The following is a 23,930-nucleotide window of genomic DNA, read 5'->3' on the forward strand; positions in this document are numbered from 1 at the left end:
TTGAAGTCCGGCAGACAACGTTTTCCACTAACAGGAGAAGGGGTGAAGGCGGGCCACTGGCGCCTTAAAACCAGTTGCTTCGGGTAGACGGGATTCTTGGATGGTAGTTCATCTAGGAGAAGGAAAACTCCGATTCCAAACCTCTGCTGCCTTGTGGCTATACCCACTCATGGGAAAGGCTAAGGGAGTAAACCCCGAATGAAAGTCAGGAGACGGAGTCCCTAAGGAGGTCTGACATTGACTTCAACGTCATTCCGGCAACTCCTGCGACGCCGTTGGTGCCAAGCTGTATCGGCATTTGTCGTTCCCTTGGGCCTACCAGCTGCATTGAGAGGGGAGATCTGCTGCATGGACAACAGCTGATTCTCCATACCACCCTGCCCAGGCTTCATAGCTCCACTGGAGAGGACAATCCAGTGTCCTCGTACGGCGTCGGCACAACACGAGAAGTAGCAGTTTACCGGATCAAAGTCAAAGCTCGATTGGCGCAGAGCTTGGCGCCAGGGGTTACTTCTGACGGTGGGAGAGATCACCAGGTCTCACTGGACAGCTACCGCTCGCCTCAAGCTGGGCAGACCCCAGTCAGTAAGGTGCTGACCGCCATGGCCTGCCTGCTTCACTGGGTGCGTGGAGCTTAGAGAACCATCTCGACAAGTGGGCCACAAAACTCTGCACCAGGAAAGAGTAAAAAATAAATAAGAAAACTCCAACTCTTCGTTTTGCAACCTGGAACATCAGGACCACGTGTCCTAGATTGACCGCTGACCTACAGCAGATCGACGATGCGCGAAAGACTGCCGTTATTGACAGAGAACTCTCCCGACAGAACATCGACATTGCCTGCCTCCAGGAGACCCGACTGGCTGACAGGCGCACCATCAGGGAAGCCAATTACACGTTCTTTTGGCAGGGAAAGCCCTTGGATGAACCTAGGTAGCATGGTGTAGGATTTGCCGTAAAGAACAAGCTAATCGCCTTCATTGAACCTCCATCATCAGGTAACTAAGAGAATCCTTGCCCTCCGGCTGTCAACATCGTTAGGCCCGGTCAACATCTTCAGCGTGTACGCCCCAACCCTCTGCTCCACCCACGAGGAGAAAGACAAGTTTTATGAGGCTCTGGATCAGGCAATATCCAGTATCCCCAACAATGAAAGCCTTTACTTACTAGGAGACTCCAGTGCTAGAGTGGGAACTGACCATGAGGCGTGGTCCACCTGTCTCGGCTTTTACGGAAGGGGCAAGATCAACGAGAATGATGTTGTGCTGCTCCCACAGCCTATGTGTGACCAACACTTTCTTCAACTGCAAGGAGATCCACCAGGTGTCGTGGAGACACCCACGTTCACGCCACTGGCACCAGCTAGACCTCGTTGCCACCAGGCGTGCAGAACTGGCCAGTGTCCTCCTTACCCGGAGCTGCCACAGTGCCGACGGCGACACGGACCATTCCCTCGTGGCCAGCAAGGTGCGAACATTACCCAAGAAGCTGCACCCCGCCAAGAAGAAGGGTCACCCATGCATCAACACCTGATGTGCAACCAACCCAGAGAAAACACAGCAGTTCATCAGCAAATTGAAGGAAGCCCTCACCAAAGTAACACGTGATGACACCATTGACTCCAGGTGGTTCCATATCCGTGACTCTGTGTACAATTCAGCGTTCACAGCTTACGAGAAGAGAGAGCGAATGAATGTCTACTGGTATGAGGAAAACTGGGAGGAGATGGAGCCCGTGACTGTGGCAGAGGAAAGTCCTCCTGGCATACAAGGCTGCACCTAGTCCCAGAACACTACAAGCCCTCAGGATTGCAAGGAACAATGCCCAGAAGACCGCCCGCCGCTGTGCTAACACCTACTGGCTGAACCTTTGCAAAAGTATACAGACAGCTGCCGATACCGGGGATGCAAGAGGAATGTACGAGGGTATCAAAAAGGCGACAGCCCCCCCCCCCCGTTACAAGACCGCCCCCTCAAGTAAAAGACGGGCGAAGTCATCATAGACCAGGGGAAACAACTGCAGCGAGGGGTTAAGCACTATCTCGAGCTATATGCAACCCAAAACAATGTCACCGGAACTGCACTGGACGCCATTCCAGACCTGCCTGTCATGGAGGAGCTAGACACACAGCCCACCCTGGAAGAGCTCGGAAAAGCCATCGATTGCCTTGCCTGTGGGAAGGCTCCTGGAAGCGATGGCATTCCGCCTGAAGTCCTCAAGAGTGGAAAACCAGCACTGCTCCTGCTCCCTACACATACTCCTCTGCCTTTGCTGGGAACAGGGATACATACCACAGGACGTGCGTGACGCCAACATCGACACTTTGTACAAGAACAAAGGATACCGTAGCGATTGCAACAACTACCGGGGCATCTCCCTCCTCAGCATCTTTGGAAAGGCTTTCGCCCGTGTTGCCTTGGCGCGCTTGCAGATCGTAGCCGCCCGCGTATACCCAGAGTCCCAGTGTGGATTTCGAGCCTGCAGGTCAACTGTAGACATGATCTTCTCACTACGACATCTGCAAGAGAAGTGTCGCGAGCAGCAGATGCCCCTCTACATTGCCTTCATAGACCTGAGGAAGGCGTTTGACCTGGTTAGTCAGAGTGGACTCTTCAGACTCCTGCAGAAGATTGGCTGCCCCCCCCCCCCCCACGTCTGCTTGCTGTCATCATGTCATTCCATGAGAACATGCACAGCACAGTGTGCTTCAATGGCGCAACATCTGAAGCATTCCCAGTCATCAGCGGAGTCAAACAAGGCTGTGTCCTTGCGCCGACACTCTTTGCCATCTTCTTCTCCATGCTGATCCAGTATGCATTCAAGGACTGCAGCGAGGGAGTGTACATCCATACCAGGGCTGACGGCAAGCTGTTCAACATCGCCCGTCTTTGTGCTAAGACTAAAGTCACAGAGGTAATCATCCGTGAATTCCTCTTCGCCGACGGTGCAGCCTTGAAATCACACACGGAAGATGGACTTCTGCTGCTGGTATGCCGCCTCTCCCATGCTTGTAAGGAATTTGGACTGACTATCAGCTTGAAGAAAACGAACGTCATGGCAGAGGATGCAGACTCCCCTCCCTCTGTCACCATCAATGGGTATAACTTGGACGTTGTCGAGAACTTCTAATACCTCGGGTCTAACATCTCCAGCTCACTCTCCATTGATTCTGAGGTGAACGGCAGGATTGCCAAGGCAGCAGCAGTGATGGCCAGACTTAACTAGATAGTCTGGAACAACCCCAACCTCACCGAGAAGACCAAACTGCGTGTCTACCAAGCCTGCGTGCTCAGCTCACTTCTCTACAGCAGGGAAACATGGACCACCTATGCAAGACATGAGAGGAAACTCAACAGCTTCCACCTTAGATGTCTGCGGTGCATTCTGCACATCCAGTGGCAGGACAAAGTACCCAACACTCTGGTTCTAGAATGCACCAACATGAACAGCATGTTCTCCGATGTCAGCAAGAGGCACCTTCGCTGGCTTGGCCATGTCAAGAGAATGGACCCAGGGTGCATTCCCAAGGACCTGTTATATGGGGAGTTAGCAGAAGGTGCACGACCAACTGGACGACCACATCTGCGCTACAAAGATGTTTGCAAGAAGGATATGAAGACGGCAAACATCAATGTCAATGACTGGAAGAGCTGTGCAAACAACCATTCCAGCTGGCGTCTAGCTGTCAGGCAGGGAGTTCAAAACACAGAGGAAGAGCGAAAAATAAAACAAGCTGAAAAGAGAGCAAGAAGGAAGGATAAACAAAAGCTTACTTTGGAGCTACGCCATCGTCTTCCGTAGACGGAAGGATGCCAAGATTTGATTGTACCTACAAGATGGGATATATATGCTTGTACCTGTAAGATGGGCTGTATTTGCTTGTACCTGTAAGATGGGATATATTTGCTTGTACCTGTAAGATGGGCTATATTTGCTTGTACCTACAACATGTGATATATTTGCTTGTACCTGTAAGATGGGCTATATTTGCTTGTACCTGTAAGATGGGATATGTTTGCTTGTACCTGTAAGATGGGCTATATTTGCTTGTACCTGTAAGATGGGATATATTTGCTTGAACAACTGTACCTGTAAGATGGGATATATTTGCTTGTACCTGTAAAATCGGATATATTTGCTTATACCTGTAAGATCAGATACATTTGCTTTTACCTGTAAGATGGGATATATTTGCTTGTACCTGTAAGATGGGATATATTTGCTTGTACCAGTAAGATACTCTCTTGTTTCTACACTCAAGTTTAAATCTCTAAGGTAATTTATAAAATGTTATATCCATGTATGTTATATCAATTTAATTTTGCTCATTTGCAGCCATGCCCATGGGTTGGCATTGCGATAGACTGACAGATCTCTTGAGTTAGTGTCATTAGACCTGGAACAGCAGTTTGGTAGAACAATGCCATGGCAAGAGACGGAAACCAAGAAGTGGAATGCAGTTTGGTTGAAGTTGGAACTATAGAACTAGAAGATGGTATGTGCTTCATGAGTCATATATAAAAACCTAGTTGTTGTTTACTGGCCTATCAGTGCATAGTTGTTGTTTACTGACCTATCAATGCATAGTTGTTGTTTACTGGCCTATCAATGCATAGTTGTTGTTTACTGTCCTATCAATGCATAGATGTTGTTTACTGGCCTATCAATGCATATATATTGTTTTGTGGCATGCTAAACTCAGTAGCGGCAAAATTACAAGGGGTATCTGAAAATGTTAGAAAATTTTAATTTTATATTAAAATCCTGTCATACTAATTTACAAACAAAAATGTTTTGTAAAATGAACTGCAGCTGCACATAGAGCTTATATTTATTAAGAATTACCTGTCTGATTCGCTTGATGACCCCTTCTTGAACCAAACTTTTAAATTACCTTATTTGTTAAATATGTTACTGGCTAATTGTCCATAAACCTACTTGAAGAATAAATAGATATCATATAGTATTCTTGATGATCCCATAACCTTGGTCCTATATTCTGTTTTGTGGGAGAATGTTTTTACTGACAGAAATGCTGGTGAAAAGTAAATAGTAGATGCACATTTTAGTTCACCATCAGAGAAAATTGTTACCTCTATTCCTGAAGGCTTTCTGTGTAGTTTTGTTGTATAATATAAAGTAACTTAATCAATATTAAATGTGAACACAGTGCTTTGCATAATCAATATTCCATTAACATTTGTGTGACATCTTCTCTTTTTGCACTTTCCTAGACAGTGGAAGGAGTTAGAAGTGTGTGATACCATATCATACCAATGGATAACTTCACATATTAACAAGGTTATTCATCGAAATATTCAGGGTAGAACATGCATGTAAGGAAGTGACAAACTGTTGAGTATGACACTAAATAATGAATGGTCAGTTATTGATCTTTTTATCTTTGACTACTGTAGCTGCTTTAATATTTTAAATGCAGATGGTTTAGAACAACCCCACTCCACCGACTTTGTATTGTCATAGTAGGATGGGTAAACAGCTAACACTGGACCTTTATAGCTAAAATGTTTAATATTTGAAAAAGTAAAACATTATGGAGAGTTCTTTCTTCCTTTCATTGAGTTGGGGTTTTTTTCTTCAATAATTTGTGCTGAAAATCTTTGCTAGCCATCTGACTGAAGAGTCTGTCTATAATGCTAGCAACAACAACATGAACAACTAGTATATTGAGTTTGCTTAACATTTATCCATGTTCTTCCATGTTTTAACTTAAACCCCAAACTTTGAACTTCTTTTGGTTAGTACTAGACAAGTGTCAATTTGTCTTTTCATGTCTTAGTTTGACCGTTTGCAAGCTATGACCAAGGTGCTAAGTTCTTTTAGGTATGGATGGAACCTGGGGGACAGTTTCAGTTGCTTGTATTAATTTGTCTTTTAATGCCCATAAAGCATGTTATGGGGTGGGTTATCTCAACAGTTTCCATTTGTTATGATGAAGGGACTTAGTTCATAGGGATGGACCATGTGATCATATAATGCTGCAGATATTGCTTTGTCTTTTCATGCCCAGTTTTTGTATAGAAGGGATCTTGATAGTTTCCAAGTTATGATATATGTTGCCTGCATAAATGGGGTTTTTCATGCCTAGTAAGTGTATACATGGTTATAGATTTGGGTGTCTACGTAGCTTCCTGGTTATAATAATTTCAACCTGGGAGCTATGTCACTTGGAGTTGTGATGGACCTCTAGGGGAAGTATCAGTCAGATGTATAAATTTGTGTTTCCATCTGTATACATGATTATCAGATGGAAATCTCAGTGGTGTTTATGCCATGGTCCAAGGACTAAGTTCTCTGAGGTAGGGATAATCTCTGGCTATTATCCATGTGTCCCTATCTAATATGTGTTGATTCATTGATCACACGTGGCAGTTATTAGACATCTGATACATAAAAATCAGGGCATATTTTGAAATTTTATTCAACCATCACCCTAACAACTTTAGTCACAACATCAGGATGGTGATCAAATCATTGGTCTATAATTGACCCAGGTTTTATGTGTTTATCTTTAACAGTATTACATAATTTCAATTACTTTACATTTGCGACCTGTGCTTAGATCATTCTATACCATATGACCCAAATCCCCCCAAAAATCTTCATAAGTGACCATCTACGAGATATTGGAAATCTGATCTCAGAGTCTCCATGTCACAAATATGTAGTATAGTAAATTTCAGCCCAATATCTCTATAGTAAAAAAGGTTCCAAGAATTTAAAAACCTTCAATTGTAAGTTGTTGAATTTACAAGTGGAAAGACTAAGCTAACCCACTTAATTTTGCCATAACGTCATAAGTAATAGGAATTTCGTACTGACATTTTTCATGGAGTCTTTCTTTACATAAATGTACACATGGAAAAAAATTCATGGAAATCTGAGATGGTTATCAGCGTAGATCTGTTGAATTGGGATAGAATAACCCACATAGATCACAATATGTCCAGGCTTCTTTAGAAAATAATTAAATTTTAACCAAGCCAGTTACACATGATTGTTATTTTTTCATGGCTCTATATTATATAATTTTAATGAAGATGGTAAAATTGTCACACTATTGGCAGTCAACAATTTAAACCTTTAGTTACAAAATATTTAAAAAATAAAGAACAGTGTGCCAGCTGGTTTTTGTTGTCAAGCCCTTCAATAATAATATAAATAGTAATAATAATAAATTTGATCGTATTTTCTTTATTGATATTATTTTTGTTTATTTATTTATTTATTTATTTATTTATTTATTTATTTATTTATTTATTTATACATATGTATTTATGAGTATGCAGCAAAATTAAAACAATTAATAATAGTGATACGATTTTATACAATATGTTAATATCATTAGTATTAGTTTTACAAAAATGATCAGTGGAGAACACAAACACTAAGATAGTAGTCTATAGAATGAAATTCATTTTATGTTACATGCATATAAATTATATTGTGTATTATTTTATTGTCACTATCTTCAGTTATATTTTTATTGTTGATTGTATACTGTATTGATATTTATCACTTTTATATTCAGCCAACTGGAATCCGTTATACAGCAGTCTTGTGGTTTTGTCATCCAAGTTGTTGATAGTCACAGATATCCAGGATTGGAATCTCCGGCTTTACAGATGCCAAGATGGAAAATTGCTGGCAATATCGCAAAAACTGGAGACCTGGCCCAATGATGTTTGTCTTATTAATGACACTGTAGTGGCAACAATTCTGGTCAATGGTCAGATAGTGATCATGTCAGTTAACTCTGTAGATCAGCCAGCCACCATAACACCATTGACGACATTATATATTGCCAACAAATTTGATTACGTTTATGGAGTGAGACATTTGAAATTCACGGACAATCTTATAGTCATTGGACGGAATCAAGACAGTATGTGCTGGGGCATTGTGTCCCTTAATGATGGACTAGCTGACCCAGTTCATAGGATCTGTAAATATTGGGATCATGGAGAGGGGTATTTAGATACCAGCCCTAATAATGCCACTGTCTATATCTGTACTGCTTGTCCTAACTCCTGTAACAATGGCGTGTATGGGTTTGATGTTAGAACAGATAATATGAGATTTGTGTACAAACAGAGAGATCTGAACTATCCAACTGGCATATCTGTGGACAGAAGTGGATTTATTTATGTATCTTATGCTAACCCTTCCTGCATTCATCAATTGAGTGAGACAGGAGAATTAATGGTTGTACACAGTCATGGGATGCCACGTTTTCTATGGTTGATGTATTGGGAGCGGCAGAAAGGAGAACTGTTCATTACAGGCTGGGGAAGTAACGTGGTCAGGCGATTTAGGCCAGGTAATCCATATTTGTATTTTATTAATATAAACTTTAACTTAACAGTACAATTAAAATTCTGTGTTTGATTTATTGCAATTTTTCAACAATTTCAGTTCACATTTAAACAAGAATTGAAGTAATAAATAATCAATGCAAAATGGTTTATAAGATGAAAATTATAATCAAGATTAGATGGAAATTAAAGTGGGCAAAATAATTCAAATAACTCATTCCCACTGGTCTGTAAATGTGACTAATTTGTATTAAATTGTTAGATGGGATTGATATAAATATTAAAAATATCATACATATATGAAATTACTAAATGTTTGTGATGCTGAATATAAATATATAACTCTTGATAAATGGTCAGGTTAAAGCTCTCTTGTGCAGCACTATGTTGTTTTCTATTGAGGATGTTTAAAATGCACAGTAGTCTTTCCATAATAGTCAGCATGCAAAATTTTTTGTGACAGAGATGTTTGACAGCATCAGCACCCACACCATCTGCTTTCTATGTCATCCATTATTAGCCAGGCAAGACAGTGCCATATTGTGAGGGGACAACCATATCATCAGTGATATAAGGCATTGTCTTGCCATGAAAGAGCTCGAAAAGTACCTCCTCTGGCTTGGCCATGATCAGTATGGTTGGGTCTGACCAAACCCAGTTCCAGTTATTTTTGTTTTTTTTTTCTTGTCCAAGATTGTGGTAGAAACGATTATTATATTTTCAAGGAAAAAATGCGCTGTAAGGACCTTCTAGTAAATTTGGTCTTGCCATGCTTGTTGATACTGCAGATTTAAGATGAGTGTACTTCCTTACATAGTAGCACTGTTTATGGATCAAGAACAGTGCCTCCTTAAACTGCCTTTCCTGAACTCTATCCTGAGGGCTAGAACATTTGCAGAGGTGATGCCCTGTTAGGCACTGCCTCCTCTCATTGGGAATCATTAATACCCAGCCATTAGTTTTCTGCTGTGACAATTTTGTTGCTGTAGTCCTTGATGGTGCCAAAGTGTATCTTCATATCACTTGGTGCAATGTACAACCCTGTGCCAAACATATCACCTTGGAACAGGTATTCATTTGATTTCAGCTCATCATGTCAATGGCACTGTTTATGCTATCTTCAACATTAGCCACAATCAGTTTTTGCACATTGAATACCATTGCTGGACTCAACAGCTGATAGAGACTGCAGCTACAAGTTAAATATTACCCACACTAATGTTTGAACCAAGCCTGAGCATGAACAAGAGGCAAAGGTTGCATTCTACAAAATGTACCAAAGTGTTTTGAGTGCCATCAACGACATTTATGATGCCCTTATTACAGCCAGTCTGGATCTGGGAATCTGTGGTGTAGGTCTACTCACTATTATTATTGACACCACTGCTGTTGTGGGATTTGTGTAGCCATTGCAGCTTGTGGACTGGTTTAGACTGCAGGTATGTTTAATAATCAGCACATCCACGTAAACATTGAAACAAATGATGTGATCTGTGTGCTAGCAGAGATCAAACTAAACAGTATCTCAGATTACACCTTTAGTGCGTAGAAGATTGACACATCCCTGGTATTTGGTGAAGTTGAAAGATCCCATCAGATGAAAAATGTAATTCAGATATTGCACATGTAAATGATGCACAGTTTTGACATTTCTTGAAGAGGAAAAAATGGCTGTCATCCATTGTGGTTACAAGCAGATCTGTGCATCTGAAATATAAGTAGAATTTTGCTGTTTGCACGAAGAACCTGACCTACCTCCTTATGATAATACTAAGGACCTGGAACCTGACCTGCCTCCTTATGAAAATACTAAGAACCTGGAACCTGACCTGCCTCCTTATGATAATACTAAGAACCAGACCTTCCTCCTTATGATAATACTAAGAACCTGACCTGCCTCCCTATGATAATACTAGGAACTTTACCTGCCTCCTTATGATAATACTAAGAACCTGACCTGCCTCCTTATGATAATACTAAGAACCTGACCTGCCTCCTTATGATAATACTAAGAACCTGACCTGCCTCCTTTTGATAATACTAAGAACCTGACATGCCTCTTTATGATAATACTAAGAACATGGAACCAGACCTACCTCCTCATGATAATGCTAAGAACCTGACCTGCCTCCTTATGATAATACTAAGAATCTGACCTGTTTCCTTATGATAATACTAAGAACCTGGAACCTGACCTGCCTCCTTATGATAATACTAAGAACCTGACCTTCCTCCTTATGATAATACTAAGAACCTGACCTGCCTCCCTTTCATAATACTAAGAACCTGACCTTCCTCTTTATGATAATACTAAGAACCTGACCTGCCTCGTTATGATAATACTAAGAACCTGACCTGCCTCCTTATGATAATACTACGAACCAGACCTTCCTCGTTATGATAATACTAAGAACCTGACCTGCCTCCTTATGATAATACTAAGAACCTGACCTGCCTCCTTATGATAATACTACGAACCAGACCTTCCTCGTTATGATAATACTAAGAACCTGACCTGCCTCCTTTTGATAATACTAAGAACCTGACCTGCCTCCTTATGATAATACTAAGAACCTGACCTTCATCCTTATGATAATACTAAGAACCTGACCTGCCTCCTTTTGATAAAACTAAGAACCTGACCTGCCTCCTCATGATAATACTAAGAACCTGACCTGCCTCCTTTTGATTATACTAAGAACCTGACCTGCTTCCTTATGATAATACTAAGAACCAGGAACCTGACCTGCCTCCTTATGATAATACTAAGATTCTGACCTTCCTCCTTATGATAATACTAAGAACCTGACCTGCCTCCTTATGATAATACTAAGAACTTTACCTGCCTCCTTATGATAATACTAAGAACCAGACCTTCCTCCTTATGATAATACTAAGAACCAGACCTTCCTCGTTATGATAATACTAAGAACCTGACCTTCATCCTTATGATAATACTAAGAACCAGACCTTCCTCGTTATGATAATACTAAGAACATGACCTGCCTCCTTATGATAATACTAAGAACCTGACCTGCCTCCTTATGATAATACTAAGAACCTGACCTTCATCCTTATGATAATACTAAGAACCTGACCTGCCTCCTTTTGATAATACTAAGAACCTGACATGCCTCTTTATGATAATACTAAGAACCTGACCTGCCTCCTTTTGATAATACTAAGAACATGGAACCAGACCTACCTCCTCATGATAATACTAAGAACCTGACCTACCTCCTTATGATAATACTAAGAACCTGACCTGCTTCCTTATGATAATACTAAGAACCTGGAACCTGACCTGCCTCCTTATGATAATACTAAGAACCTGACCTTCCTCCTTATGATAATACTAAGAACCTGACCTGCCTCCTTATGATAATACTAAGAACTTTACCTGCCTCCTAATGATAATACTAAGAACCTGACCTGCCTCCTTATGATAATACTAAGAACCTGACCTGCCTCCTTTTGATAATACTAAGAACCTGACCTTCCTCCTTATGATAATACTAAGAACCTGACCTGCCTCCTTATGATAATACTACGAACCAGACCTTCCTCGTTATGATAATACTAAGAACCTGACCTGCCTCCTTATGATAATACTAAGAACCTGACCTGCCTCCTTATGATAATACTAAGAACCTGACCTTCATCCTTATGATAATACTAAGAACCTGACCTGCCTCCTTATGATAATGCTAAGAACCTGACCTTCCTCCTTATGATAATACTAAGAACCTGACCTGCCTCCTTTTGATAATACTAAGAACCTGACCTGCCTCCTCATTATAATACTAAGAATCTGACCTGCCTCCTTATGATAATACTAAGAACCTGACCTGCTTCCTTATGATAATACTAAGAACCTGGAACCTGAACTGCCTCCTTATGATAATACTAAGAACCTGACCTTCCTCCTTATGATAATACTAAGAACCTGACCTGCCTCCTTATGATAATACTAAGAACTTTACCTGCCTCCTTATGATAATACTAAGAACCAGACCTTCCTCCTTATGATAATACTAAGAACCTGACCTGCCTCCTTATGATAATACTAAGAACTTTACCTGCCTCCTTATGATAATACTAAGAACCAGACCTTCCTCGTTATGATAATACTAAGAACCTGACCTGCCTCCTTATGATAATACTAAGAACCTGACCTCCATCCTTATGATAATACTAAGAACCAGACCTTCCTCGTTATGATAATACTAAGAACCTGACCTGCCTCCTTATGATAATACTAAGAACCTGACCTTCCTCCTTATGATAATACTAAGAACCTGACCTCCATCCTTATGATAATACTAAGAACCAGACCTTCCTCCTTATGATAATACTAAGAACCTGACCTGCCTCCTTATGATAATACTAAGAACCTGACCTGCCTCCTTATGATAATACTAAGAACCTGACCTGCCTCCTTATGATAATACTAAGAACTTTACCTGCCTCCTTATGATAATACTAAGAACCTGACCTGCCTCCTTATGATAATACTAAGGACCTGACCTTCATCCTTATGATAATACTAAGAACCTGACCTGCCTCCTTATGATAATACTAAGAACCTGATAGCACTACCTTATGAATGTTAGCTATAATTGACTGATTCACAATAAAGCTGTGGTTCAGAACCCTCAATGCCTATGCTAATGATTGTGTTGTGCCTGTAAACATCTGACTCAGCCATTAGCAATACAAATCTGGCAGCTTTAATTACAAAGCAGTTATGTGCTACAAACTACTCATCCTTTAGTAATACAAAGGAGACCAATTATATGAGAGTGGGTGAGGCACAAGATGGGGACTTTAAGGCTAGTGCTTTTTCTTACCCCAGTTGAATCAAAAGGGCCTTCGTGGGTCTCCCTGATTTTTCGGTGGCTTAGACAAGAAAAACACCTTCATTCAGCAGTCTTTGCAAAGTTCAAGCAAACTTAATGCAAAAGCTAGCTGGAGACTCAAGTTAGAATTTTGACAATTTTATAAAGAGTACATGCATCAGACTCCATATAATGACGTGAAAAGCCATGAGTACCTAGGGGCATTCTGACTACTTTTTGGGGTTTCCAGCTTCTGATTGCTTCTCTTGCTTCATTAAAAACAATAAATGTGCTACTCTTAGTGCTGGTGGCTGAGGATTACAATAGTCAATGGTAGCTGAGGATTATAATAACATGTTCTTTTTCACATTGTTTATATTGGGTGGCTTGGTCTGGCTGAGTAATTTTCCAACTGTCCCTGCTTGCTCAGTGTGGCCTGCTTGTTCAGTGTGGCCTGCTTGCTCAGTGTGGCCTGCTTGTTTGATTCATCCAGTGTCATGTGCTTCAATCCTGGAACAAAAACATTCTTTCAGTTGCGTCTTCTGTGTACAGCTCAAGTAGGTGTATAACATAATAATGCTCTCCCTTGGCATTGACTTCTTTGTACATGAGGTCTTGAACACTGCAATTCCGATTGCAAATTTTGTATGCTGCTCAAATAGATGTTTCAAATCATCCTGCTCCTGTGTTAATAGCACATTTGCCCTTTGTGATGGCCAGCTTATTGCTAATTTCTGAAAACCTAGCCAAACAATATCTCCAAAAGTACTTTTTTATGCCACAGGAGTGCATGCTGGTAATGGGCAGGTTATCATTCATGCATGATCTCCCTTTTTCTTTCTGCAGACTAGACTAGACAAAAAAAAGTGAATTCAGTGCTCCCACAAGAAATCTCAATCTGTTTTACTCTCCATCTGTTTTACTCAAACATATAGCTAGAACCTCACAATAAAACTTTGGAACTTTTATGTGGAGCCTGCTCAAACCCACCCATCCCCCACCCACCATATGTGTGTGCAGAAATACAGAGATTTCTACCTTATATTTTGTACATAACATTTGTAAATATTTTTGTTTGTTTGTTGTTTTTTTACTTTCAAGTCCTCATAAAACTGCAGGCCCTTTGTATATTATGCTTGCATGAAATCACTAAGCTGGCCATTCAGACTGCCTGGGTTTGCATATATCTTACCATTTTCCAGGTGATTGTGATACATGTAATTGTTTATAACATAACTTGTAAAATTTTATGTAAAGGTGCTAGAATATGTAACAACATTTAATGAACACTGGTCTGTTCATGGTTCAGTTAAATTTTCTGTTCAAGGTCTTTCTACTCAACTGTCTCTTTCTCTCCCTCTTTCTTCTCTTTTACATACAGCTATATCAACAAATTGCACTGTACTGACAATTCACAAGCACATTATTTGCAAAGGTAATACAGCACATCAAACAGTCTATAGATCTAGCTATTTCCAAAGCCCTTCATACATGATCTATATATCCTTCATTGCTCTTCTGACTTCATTAAGTTACAAACTTAAAACTGGTGAAACAAAATGGAGTGCTTTCTACCCCCACCATTTTTAAAGACCATCATATGCTTGCAAAGACGGCTTATTTCCCTCCCTCCCAACTTCAGCTACAGTAGTCTTTATTTATTAGAGCAATGTGCAAGGCAATCAACAAAAGTGCTAAGACCATCATATGCTTGCAATCTTTGTCATATATTCTCCTAGTTAATGATCAGGTTGATGGAATCCACAAACAAGCCACAAAGATGGCATATTTTCCTCCCTCCCAACCTCAGCTACAGTAGAGCAAATGAAAGGCAGTCTACAAAAGATCATATAGACATCCATAGAACACAGGTCACTTGGAAGCTTTCCTAAAGAATTAACAACCTCCCAAAACCAGTTTTCCTGTACATAGGTGGACAAGAAACAGAGAAGGCAATAATCTTCGCAAGCGTTTATCTCCATATGACACTCTTTATCTCGTATGTCATCATCTTCACACTGTCGTTCTAACAGATCACGATAGGGAGAAGGCTATAATCTTTCCCGGCTGTACACATTCTGAGGTTTCCTAGGAAACCTTGGACAAATTTTCTTAGGAAAAACCTCAGAGTATTGGTTGCTGACTTTCTGAGATAATAGTCCAAGGACAAAATTTTTATATCAATATCCAAGGTTTTTATTCTCAATGTCCGAGGTTGACCTCAGACTTCCAAGGTTTTTTGTAACCAATACTCTGAGGCTTCCTAGGAATCCTTGGACATGTCCATGGTTTACAAGCATTCTGAGAATTCCTCGGACATATCATCCGAGGAATCCTAGGACATATCGTCCGAGGATTCTGAGGACACTTCCCTGGCATAAAACATCAGGCCAAGCAAATACATTTTATTTTTAATTTGTTCAACATGTACAAATGTATAATTTTAAAAAGGTCAAAATATCAAGAATACCCATAAGGTTCCTTTAGTGCCAAATTGTCCATTTAATTTTGAAAATCCATCTATTTATATCCTGGTTTCTTGATGGCTTTAGAACTTCATTGATTTTCTTGTGTATCATTACCTCTTTATTACTCTACCATTTCTTTTGGATCAGTCCTTCAAAAAAAATATTGGTTGAAAATATGTGATGAATTAATAAAATATATAGTATACATATAACATAACTGTTATTGGCAACCTTAAATTTACAAATCATGTTTGTAATCCTTTAGTTCTGAAAACAAGGTATTAACCCTTAAAAAGCTATATTTATACAATGGACTGTGGACTGTTCATTGAATCTGGAACCATCATTCTAAATTGTTGATAACAAATACAGTCAAGATTATATTCTGTGAATGGCTCAATGCATTACAAGTTCAAACTAATGTATTCAATCAGTTATAAGATCCTGATGAATCCCTTTAAAGATATTATTAAAATTATTCAGAATTACTACCTTACTTTATTTCATTGTACTGTAATCAACTCATAAAGATATGACACAATGCTTCTTGCTTAAAAATATTTTTAGAACATTTGAAATTACTGTATCTTTATCTTGGTGACCCAACAAAAGCACACAAGACAAATGCATGCCGACATAAGCACGCAGCCAAAAGAATGCAGCGACAAATGCACTCAGGACATAAGCGTGCAGACATAAGAGTGTCTAAGAACGTGTGAACAAATGTTCTTACGATATAATGCATTAAATAAATAAAACATATAAATGTGCTAAAAATGTTGGTTTATTTACTTATTATGTTTATTACTCTATACACGGCGGGCGCCATATACACACTTGTTGTGAAATGTTGACAAACCTATTATTGACTTATTAAAATATTGAGAGAAAGAAAAGGAGAATATTGTGCAAAACTGGCCTGATTTAAATCATAAGTAGAAGACTGAGAAGTTGGCATTGCTTAGAATTAATGTATTATGAGAAAAGGTTAGTTGATCCACACAGATAAATTGTAAAGAAGATCGTACAATTTACTTGTGTGTATTGTCTTCTCAGTTAACACTTTTGTATTGTCATCTAGTTAACCTTTTTTATTGGCTTCTCCACCTTATCTTTGTATACATGCGTGCTTTTGTCTTGCACGTATTTGTCAGGTTGTTTATCATTCCACGCAGTTGTATGCGCCCTTTTGTCAGCACGCTTTTGTCTTGGGTGCTTTTGTTACGGTGCCCTTTATCTTGCCTTGGACATTTTGGTGTTTCCGTCTTAGTCTGTGTTAGTGTTGCCATCTTGGTGGTCTATTTTGTTCCTATTGATTTAGCCATTTTTGGTGGTTTCACTGATTTGGATCTTACTTATTTCAATCCTAAATCAAACAAAAAATGCAAACTTTTCCAATAATATGCAATAAATTCCATGCCATTTACTAGTGATGGGAATTGATTACTTGGGAAAAAGTACATATACCCATGTTTATTGCTGAAAAAAATGTGGTTAGGCATGTTGTCCTTTAAAAATAAAAATAAAAATAATGTTAATTATGTAACCTGACATTCTTTATAAAGTTAAAAGATCACTGATGCTTGCATGTTTTCAAATTTTTATGCAACAGGTAAAATAAAGCATGATATCGGTATCATGGACACCATATTTCCTTTTCAATTAGACAAACAAAAGATTCCAATTTAAGGACTATTTAATATCATCAACATATGACATGCATGAGCATCAATCATTTTATATGGTACACAAATTTACACCCAAAATGAAGGACATATACTATCAGGGCTTGCACGGGATGGGGTGGGGGTGGTCTCATAAACATATAAACAAAGAGGCTTTAACAAAGCACAGACATTATCAGTCTTTTTAAGACAAGCAAGGTCAAGAAGCAGAATTCATTCACAATTGCATTTGAAGAAAAGAAATCCATTGGAGAAGTAGCTGTTGAAGTTCAGAGATATCTCCTCCGGCGATCAAATTGCCATGTATTTGCAGTTGGGAAACTATTTGTGTCCAAAGGAAATATAGAGGGAAGAAGTTGTCTTCAGGTGTTAGAATTTAGGTGCATATATTAAAATTTTATCAACTACAAGTACACTAACACAAGCTTGCATTTTTTACTTGATCCTTTACCACTTATTATTTAGCTATGGACGAACAATTTAACTGTTGACATACATGTATACTTGATCACTGAGAGGATAGATATGGCTTTGCAAGGCTTAAATGAGGATTACAAATGTTGCTTTTAACTTGGAAAATGTATTTTACAGTACCTTGTTTGTCGATATTTCATGAATACTTGAACTGTACATGAAGTAACTGCAAATAAAAAAATCTTACGCCGGTTTAAACTCAAAGTGAAAACATTGTTCAAATTTTTATCATCAATAACTTTGGAGATCATTTTTCATTTTATTGAAACATTAAAAGCCAACTTTCTTTGTAAAGTTTAGAATTATCTGCTCATTTTATTGTCAGAAAACATAACCAAATCTTTGGGGCATTCTTCCCAAATCATTTTGAAAGGGATTAAACTTCAGTGTAACTGTGCTTATTATCAACTGTTATATGAAAAATTATAATAAAAAATATTGCCATGCCAATCATCCATGCAACGTTTTTTCAGACTCAGTTGTATATTTATAATTATTATTCGTGTAACTAATGTAACAAGTAAACAGGACCATGCAATTTTTCAATTTTTTAGAAAACATTTTGCACTAATACTGTAACAGTTTATCCTTGTAAACTGGTATCTTAAATTATTATTCCCTTAACTAACACACAAACACAAATTTTTAGAAAAATGTCATGTGACCCTTTAAGTATTGAAGACTTTACTTTTGAAGCAGTTTTAGATTCAATTTTTAGAAAATATACTTTTACATTTATCCTGTGTTGTTACAGGACATTAGAATTGGGATCACTGTGTTACACTAAGATGATTGTATGAAGTGATTAAAAGTGTATGAATGCTAGGAATTTTTTTAACTGGGGGATTCCACCATGTATATAGGTTTTTGATTTTTATCTCATATTTTTATCTTCGTGTAAATAAAATGTGAAACCAAAATATGTGATCCTGTTTGGCACCATGTTGCTTGAACTGAGATGGTACACTGTAAAACCTATATCAATCAATCAACATTAATTAAGTCATTTTTTAATTCAAATCCTAGATTTGTTAGTTGCTTTGGTAATGACAAACATTATTCATTTTAATAAACTGTAAAAATACTTTCTGAATAAATATATAGAAATCTCAAAGTGCACAATTGAAACAGACCAACTCAATTTTCAAGCAAAAAATTTCTAAGTCCACATTTCCGAGCTATGTCCAAGCTAAAAAATGACTAAGTTCTTATTTCCGAGGCTATTCCGAGCCAGAAATAAACTAAGTTCTCATGTCTAAGGCTTTGTCCAAGGTATTTCCAATTTCTTTCTTAATGTATGAGATAACATCTGAGGTTTGCTTATGAAACCTTGGACAAAATATCAGCATTTTCCGAGGTTTGCTAGGTTTTCCTAGGAAAACCAATATATGGAAAAACCTCAGATGTCCAAGGTTTTAGGTAAAAATGCCAAGTATAACCTCGGAAATTGTACAGCTGGGTTGTATTCGTAACATTATTTTAATTTCATGAGGGTATGTTGTCATTACAGACATGTTATATTTACCTGTTGGTGTAAATGGACATGTAGAGAAAATGACACACTTTTTGACAGGGTCTGAGCCAGGGAAAGGGAGGCAACTCACTAAATCAAAATCTCACTTGCAAAAGCAATCCAGTAATGGAGATCATTCAGCTACAGAAACATTAATATAGATTTAACTTTGATAGTATTTGATATTATTCAGTTCAGTTCTGTAAAATATGTACCTTGTATGGTGATGAATGGACATTTGATAACAAAGCACATAACAAAGCTTTGACATGGTAAAGAAAATCATCCTTTTAGGTTATTTAATAATTCAATTTAAAATCAGTTACTCAATTAATCAGCAAAATCCATTTAATGAGCATCTTTGAGTTTCCAGCTTTTGGGACGATACTTTAAGTAAGAAATTAAATTAATTTATATACATGCTTTAAAAGTAACATGATACATTTCGTAGTAATGAGTTTCAAACAGTATCTTTAAAAAATATTTAATTTTTTAGACTCTGACGAGAGTGGTCAAAATGAACCAGCTGGACATGAGGAGGAGGCACAAGCAATTTTATCAGGTGGTAAGAATGTAAATCTGGATGCGTTGAGATTTGTAGAGAATGGTGTGTGACTATCATGTCAAAGAATCAGAAATTTCTCAATCATATAATAATCAGATTTAATGAAACCTATTAATCTCAAACTAATTCACCAAGTTGTTTGAAGATTCTAGATACTGAGCCTATATTATATACTTTGTAAGATTTTTATAATACAATTTATAGTTTATATTACAATTTATAGTTTATAAAGTAACAGTATATTAAGTAGTATTCAAAGACAGATCTGAATTTACATTGTTTACACATGGGTGTGAATTAGTGTGAACAAGATGAATACATGTATTCAAAAGGCAGATCTGAATGTACATTGTTTACAAATGGTTGTGGGTTAGTTTGAACATGGTCGACACAGATCTACAAACCCAGTATTCAAAAGGCAGATTTCAATTTGTGCTGTTTTCTTATGCGCATGAGTGTGGGTTTGACATAAACAAATACATGAGCCACCACCTCTTTACAGAACACTAACTGTCAAGAATATAGGTACATACACCACTGTGATTAAGGAGTTACATTAATGTTAGGAAATAAGCTCAGATATCACTCAAATCCAGCCATCCCAGAAAACATAATATTTCTTCTTCTCTCCTTCAAATATGTTCCACAATTACATTGACATTAAGGATAGAAGCCTGACACCTCTTGAATCTAGGCCTACTAAAAGAAAAAAAAAACTCTTCTTTTTCTGTCTAACTCATGCAGACAAAGGATAATACATTTTGCCCATTACCTACCCTTGCCACCAAAAAGTGTCACTAATTTTTAAGCTTCGCTCCTGTACTTATAGAATATGCATTATACCTCAAACAATCCAAGCCATCTTAGTGTTAAAACTGGACCACCATGATTCATCCCCCACCTTAAGTTTGTTGCTTACAACCGCCAGCCACAGTGACATCAGCAGCAGTGGAGGAAATTAATGTTGCTATGATGCAACTGCCTGAATTCAAACATATGTATCATCTGGTCCAGGAAATGAAGACACAACTATTAACATCAGAAAATGAAGACACAATTATTAACATCAGGAAATGAAGACACAATTATTAACATCAGGAAATGAAGACACAATAATTGACATCAGGAAATGAAGACACAATTATTAACATCAGGAAATGAAGACACAATTATTAACATCAGGAAATGAAGACACAATAATTGACATCAGGAAATGAAGACACAATTATTAACATCAGGAAATGAAGACACAATTATTAACATCAGGAAATGAAGACACAATTATTAACATCAGGAAATGAAGACACAATAATTGACATCAGGAAATGAAGACACAATTATTAACATCAGGAAATGAAGACACAATTATTAACATCAGAAAATGAAGACACAATTATTAACATCAGGAAATGAAGACACAATTATTAACATCAGGAAATGAAGACACAATTATTAACATCAGGAAATGAAGACACAATTATTAACATCAGGAAATGAAGACACAATAATTAACATCAGGAAATGAAGACATAATTATTAACATCAGGAAATGAAGACACAATTATTAACATCAGGAAATGAAGACACGATTATTAACATCAGGAAATGATGACACAATAATTGACATCAGGAAATGAAGACACAATTATTAACATCAGGAAATGAAGACACAATAATTAACATCAGGAAATGAAGACACAATTATTAACATCAGTAAATGAAGACACAATAATTAACATCAGGAAATGAAGACACAATGATTAACATCAGGAAATGAAGACACAATAATTAACATCAGGAAATGAAGACACAATTATTAACATCAGAAAATGAAGTCACAGTTTTAACATCATGAAATGAAAACACAAGTATTAACATGAGGCCAGATATACTTTATTTCCCTCACCTTTGTCTGACTCATTGTTGGAGTGTGCCCTGAATTTTAGGCTGCCCAGTGGTCATAAGGCCCCTCATATGTCTCATGGGAAATCTTGGGTCAACGACCTCAAAAATCTCACAACAGAATCTCCAGGAAATGGGGAGATTCCCTTATCTACTCAAGCAAACATGGTGGCAGGTGTTTCACCCAGAGTTGCTTAACCTGCACATCTGGACCTTATTAGAACAAACCCTCAGGAAAAATCAGTTCTGAGAAGTAGTGGAGAGATCCCTCAAGTGAGATTGCTCTCCACTATAAAAGGTGTACAAAGGTAATGAAATCACTTTACACAGTGGTACATACAAGAAGACTTTTTACCACTGCAGGAATCCATACTACCAATAAACTTCCTACTATGGCTCATTGATGAGAAACACCACCAATCCCAACTTAAACCTACTGTTCCATGATCACTGGCATTCTGTGTCATCATGTAAGAAAGGATATCAAACAACCAAAGACCAATCTGATCTTCTGTCCATTTTGGATTACACATGACCATGCCATTGGTTCCTTGACCAAGTGGAATCTATCATGGGTTTTAACCTGGCTCATTTAGGCACCATTTGAACCATTTTTAAGTGTTTCATTAATTAATATCGTATCTAAGATGTACATGTACTTCATGACACTGCATTAGCAAATGACAAGCAGTTCAGTGTACACATGCTTTATTAGTGGACCTGTCTACATGCAGTTATGACAAGTGGACCTGTCTACATGCAATTATGACAAGTGGACCTGTCTACATGCAATTATGACAAGACTCCTGGTATCACTCATGATGGCCACAGCTTTCCTTAACAAGAACAGATTCCCATTCATCAGGAACCAGACTGATGTAATAAATTTATGTCGTCTGTTCTGGACACTTCACCCAGTCAAAGCTCTAAAGTGGTGCTTCAGGAAGAACAAGCCATTGCTTTGAGGGAGAACACACCTCTCCTTTTCCCTCACAGAGTGTAAGGACGATACTTTAGCACAGACACTTTTAACATGAATAAGTGGGTTATTCATTCATCATATTGGAAAACAACCCCACAACAAATGAATTTGATTAATATCTCAATTTATGAAGGTTAGGACAGTCCCTGCAAATATTGCATGTGAGCAGATCTGTGTAATGATGCAGTGGGATGGAGATCCGAGTACTTGTCCAAATGTAATCTCAGAGATCTTTGATCCTAAAGGGCTCAACACATTCAGGTTGGACCTAAAGCCATGGCACAACCGGTTATCTTTCTGGGCCATTTAACAGCTTAATAAAGATGTGCTTCACAGATTCTGCTGGATTTGTGAAAGGGAGCATTTTTCCCTTTTGGAGCAGCTTCCTGACATATTGAAGTCTGTTCTCCAGTGATGGTACCTAGAAGCTGTCTCACATACCTCAGGGGACCAGAGATGGTCTCACCAAGGTAAGCAAATTATCTTCATCTGCCTGTTACCTATTCTCCTTAGGTATGATGATCGGGTAACACATTTTAAGTAAAAACCAGTTTTTTTTCTAGTACTGGTAAAATATGTTTCTTTGATAATTCTTACCCAATCATACTACACATACACCCTGCTGGCCTCCCTGCATCCATATTGAGAGTGTGCCTTCTGCTCATGTAACAACATAATCATTCACAGGAGATAGTGCCAATCCCCATACCAAATGCAGATCAGTAACTGCCACCTGCATGGGCAGACAACTTTTGTTTTTTTTTAGCTGCAAAGATTTAGCTAGGGACTGGGCAGGATTTAGAAGATAATATTAGTTCTTTAAAGGTATTATAATTAGGTAAGTATTATTGAAGAAACATTTTACTTGAAAAAACTGGTTTCTCAAATTACTAATCCCTCTGGCTAGAATGAAATTTATGTTCAATTCTGAGCATGAAACATAAACATACTTGAGGATGATGCAGCAGTATCAGTTACTTGGTGTCATGAATACTGTAGAGGCTGTACAGAAAACTGATCTAAGAAATTTGAAATGTAGTCAAAATAGAAAAGGTTATACATGAATCTAAACAAAATGTATGGTGATAGCCTCATGTATAAAGCATTCCATTTCCAAGATGATTGTAGTTTGACAATAAATAGTCAAATGATTGAAATTTAAAAGCT

At 38.1% G+C, this 23,930-nt stretch overlaps 1 protein-coding gene across 3 annotated transcripts in view; it reads left to right on the forward strand.

Annotated features, from left to right (window-relative positions):
- LOC149774883 (uncharacterized) overlaps window positions 1-23,930 on the forward strand; it is a 99,093-nt gene that overhangs the window by 19,619 nt on the left and 55,544 nt on the right. For all 3 annotated transcript variants that reach the window (XM_089944695.1, XM_089944693.1, XM_089944694.1), the window contains 3 exons: window positions 4,336-4,495; window positions 7,553-8,341; window positions 19,811-19,876. In XM_089944695.1, coding sequence (XP_089800821.1) covers window positions 4,426-4,495; window positions 7,553-8,341; window positions 19,811-19,876 — 925 coding nt within the window. In that variant the 5' untranslated portion in view covers window positions 4,336-4,425. The remainder of the gene's footprint in view (window positions 1-4,335; window positions 4,496-7,552; window positions 8,342-19,810; window positions 19,877-23,930) is intronic.

Source organism: Sinohyriopsis cumingii, unplaced genomic scaffold (genome assembly GCF_028554795.1).
Source record: "Sinohyriopsis cumingii isolate HCF-2022 unplaced genomic scaffold, ASM2855479v2 utg000127l, whole genome shotgun sequence".
NCBI classification, from domain to species: Eukaryota; Metazoa; Mollusca; class Bivalvia; order Unionida; family Unionidae; genus Sinohyriopsis; species Sinohyriopsis cumingii.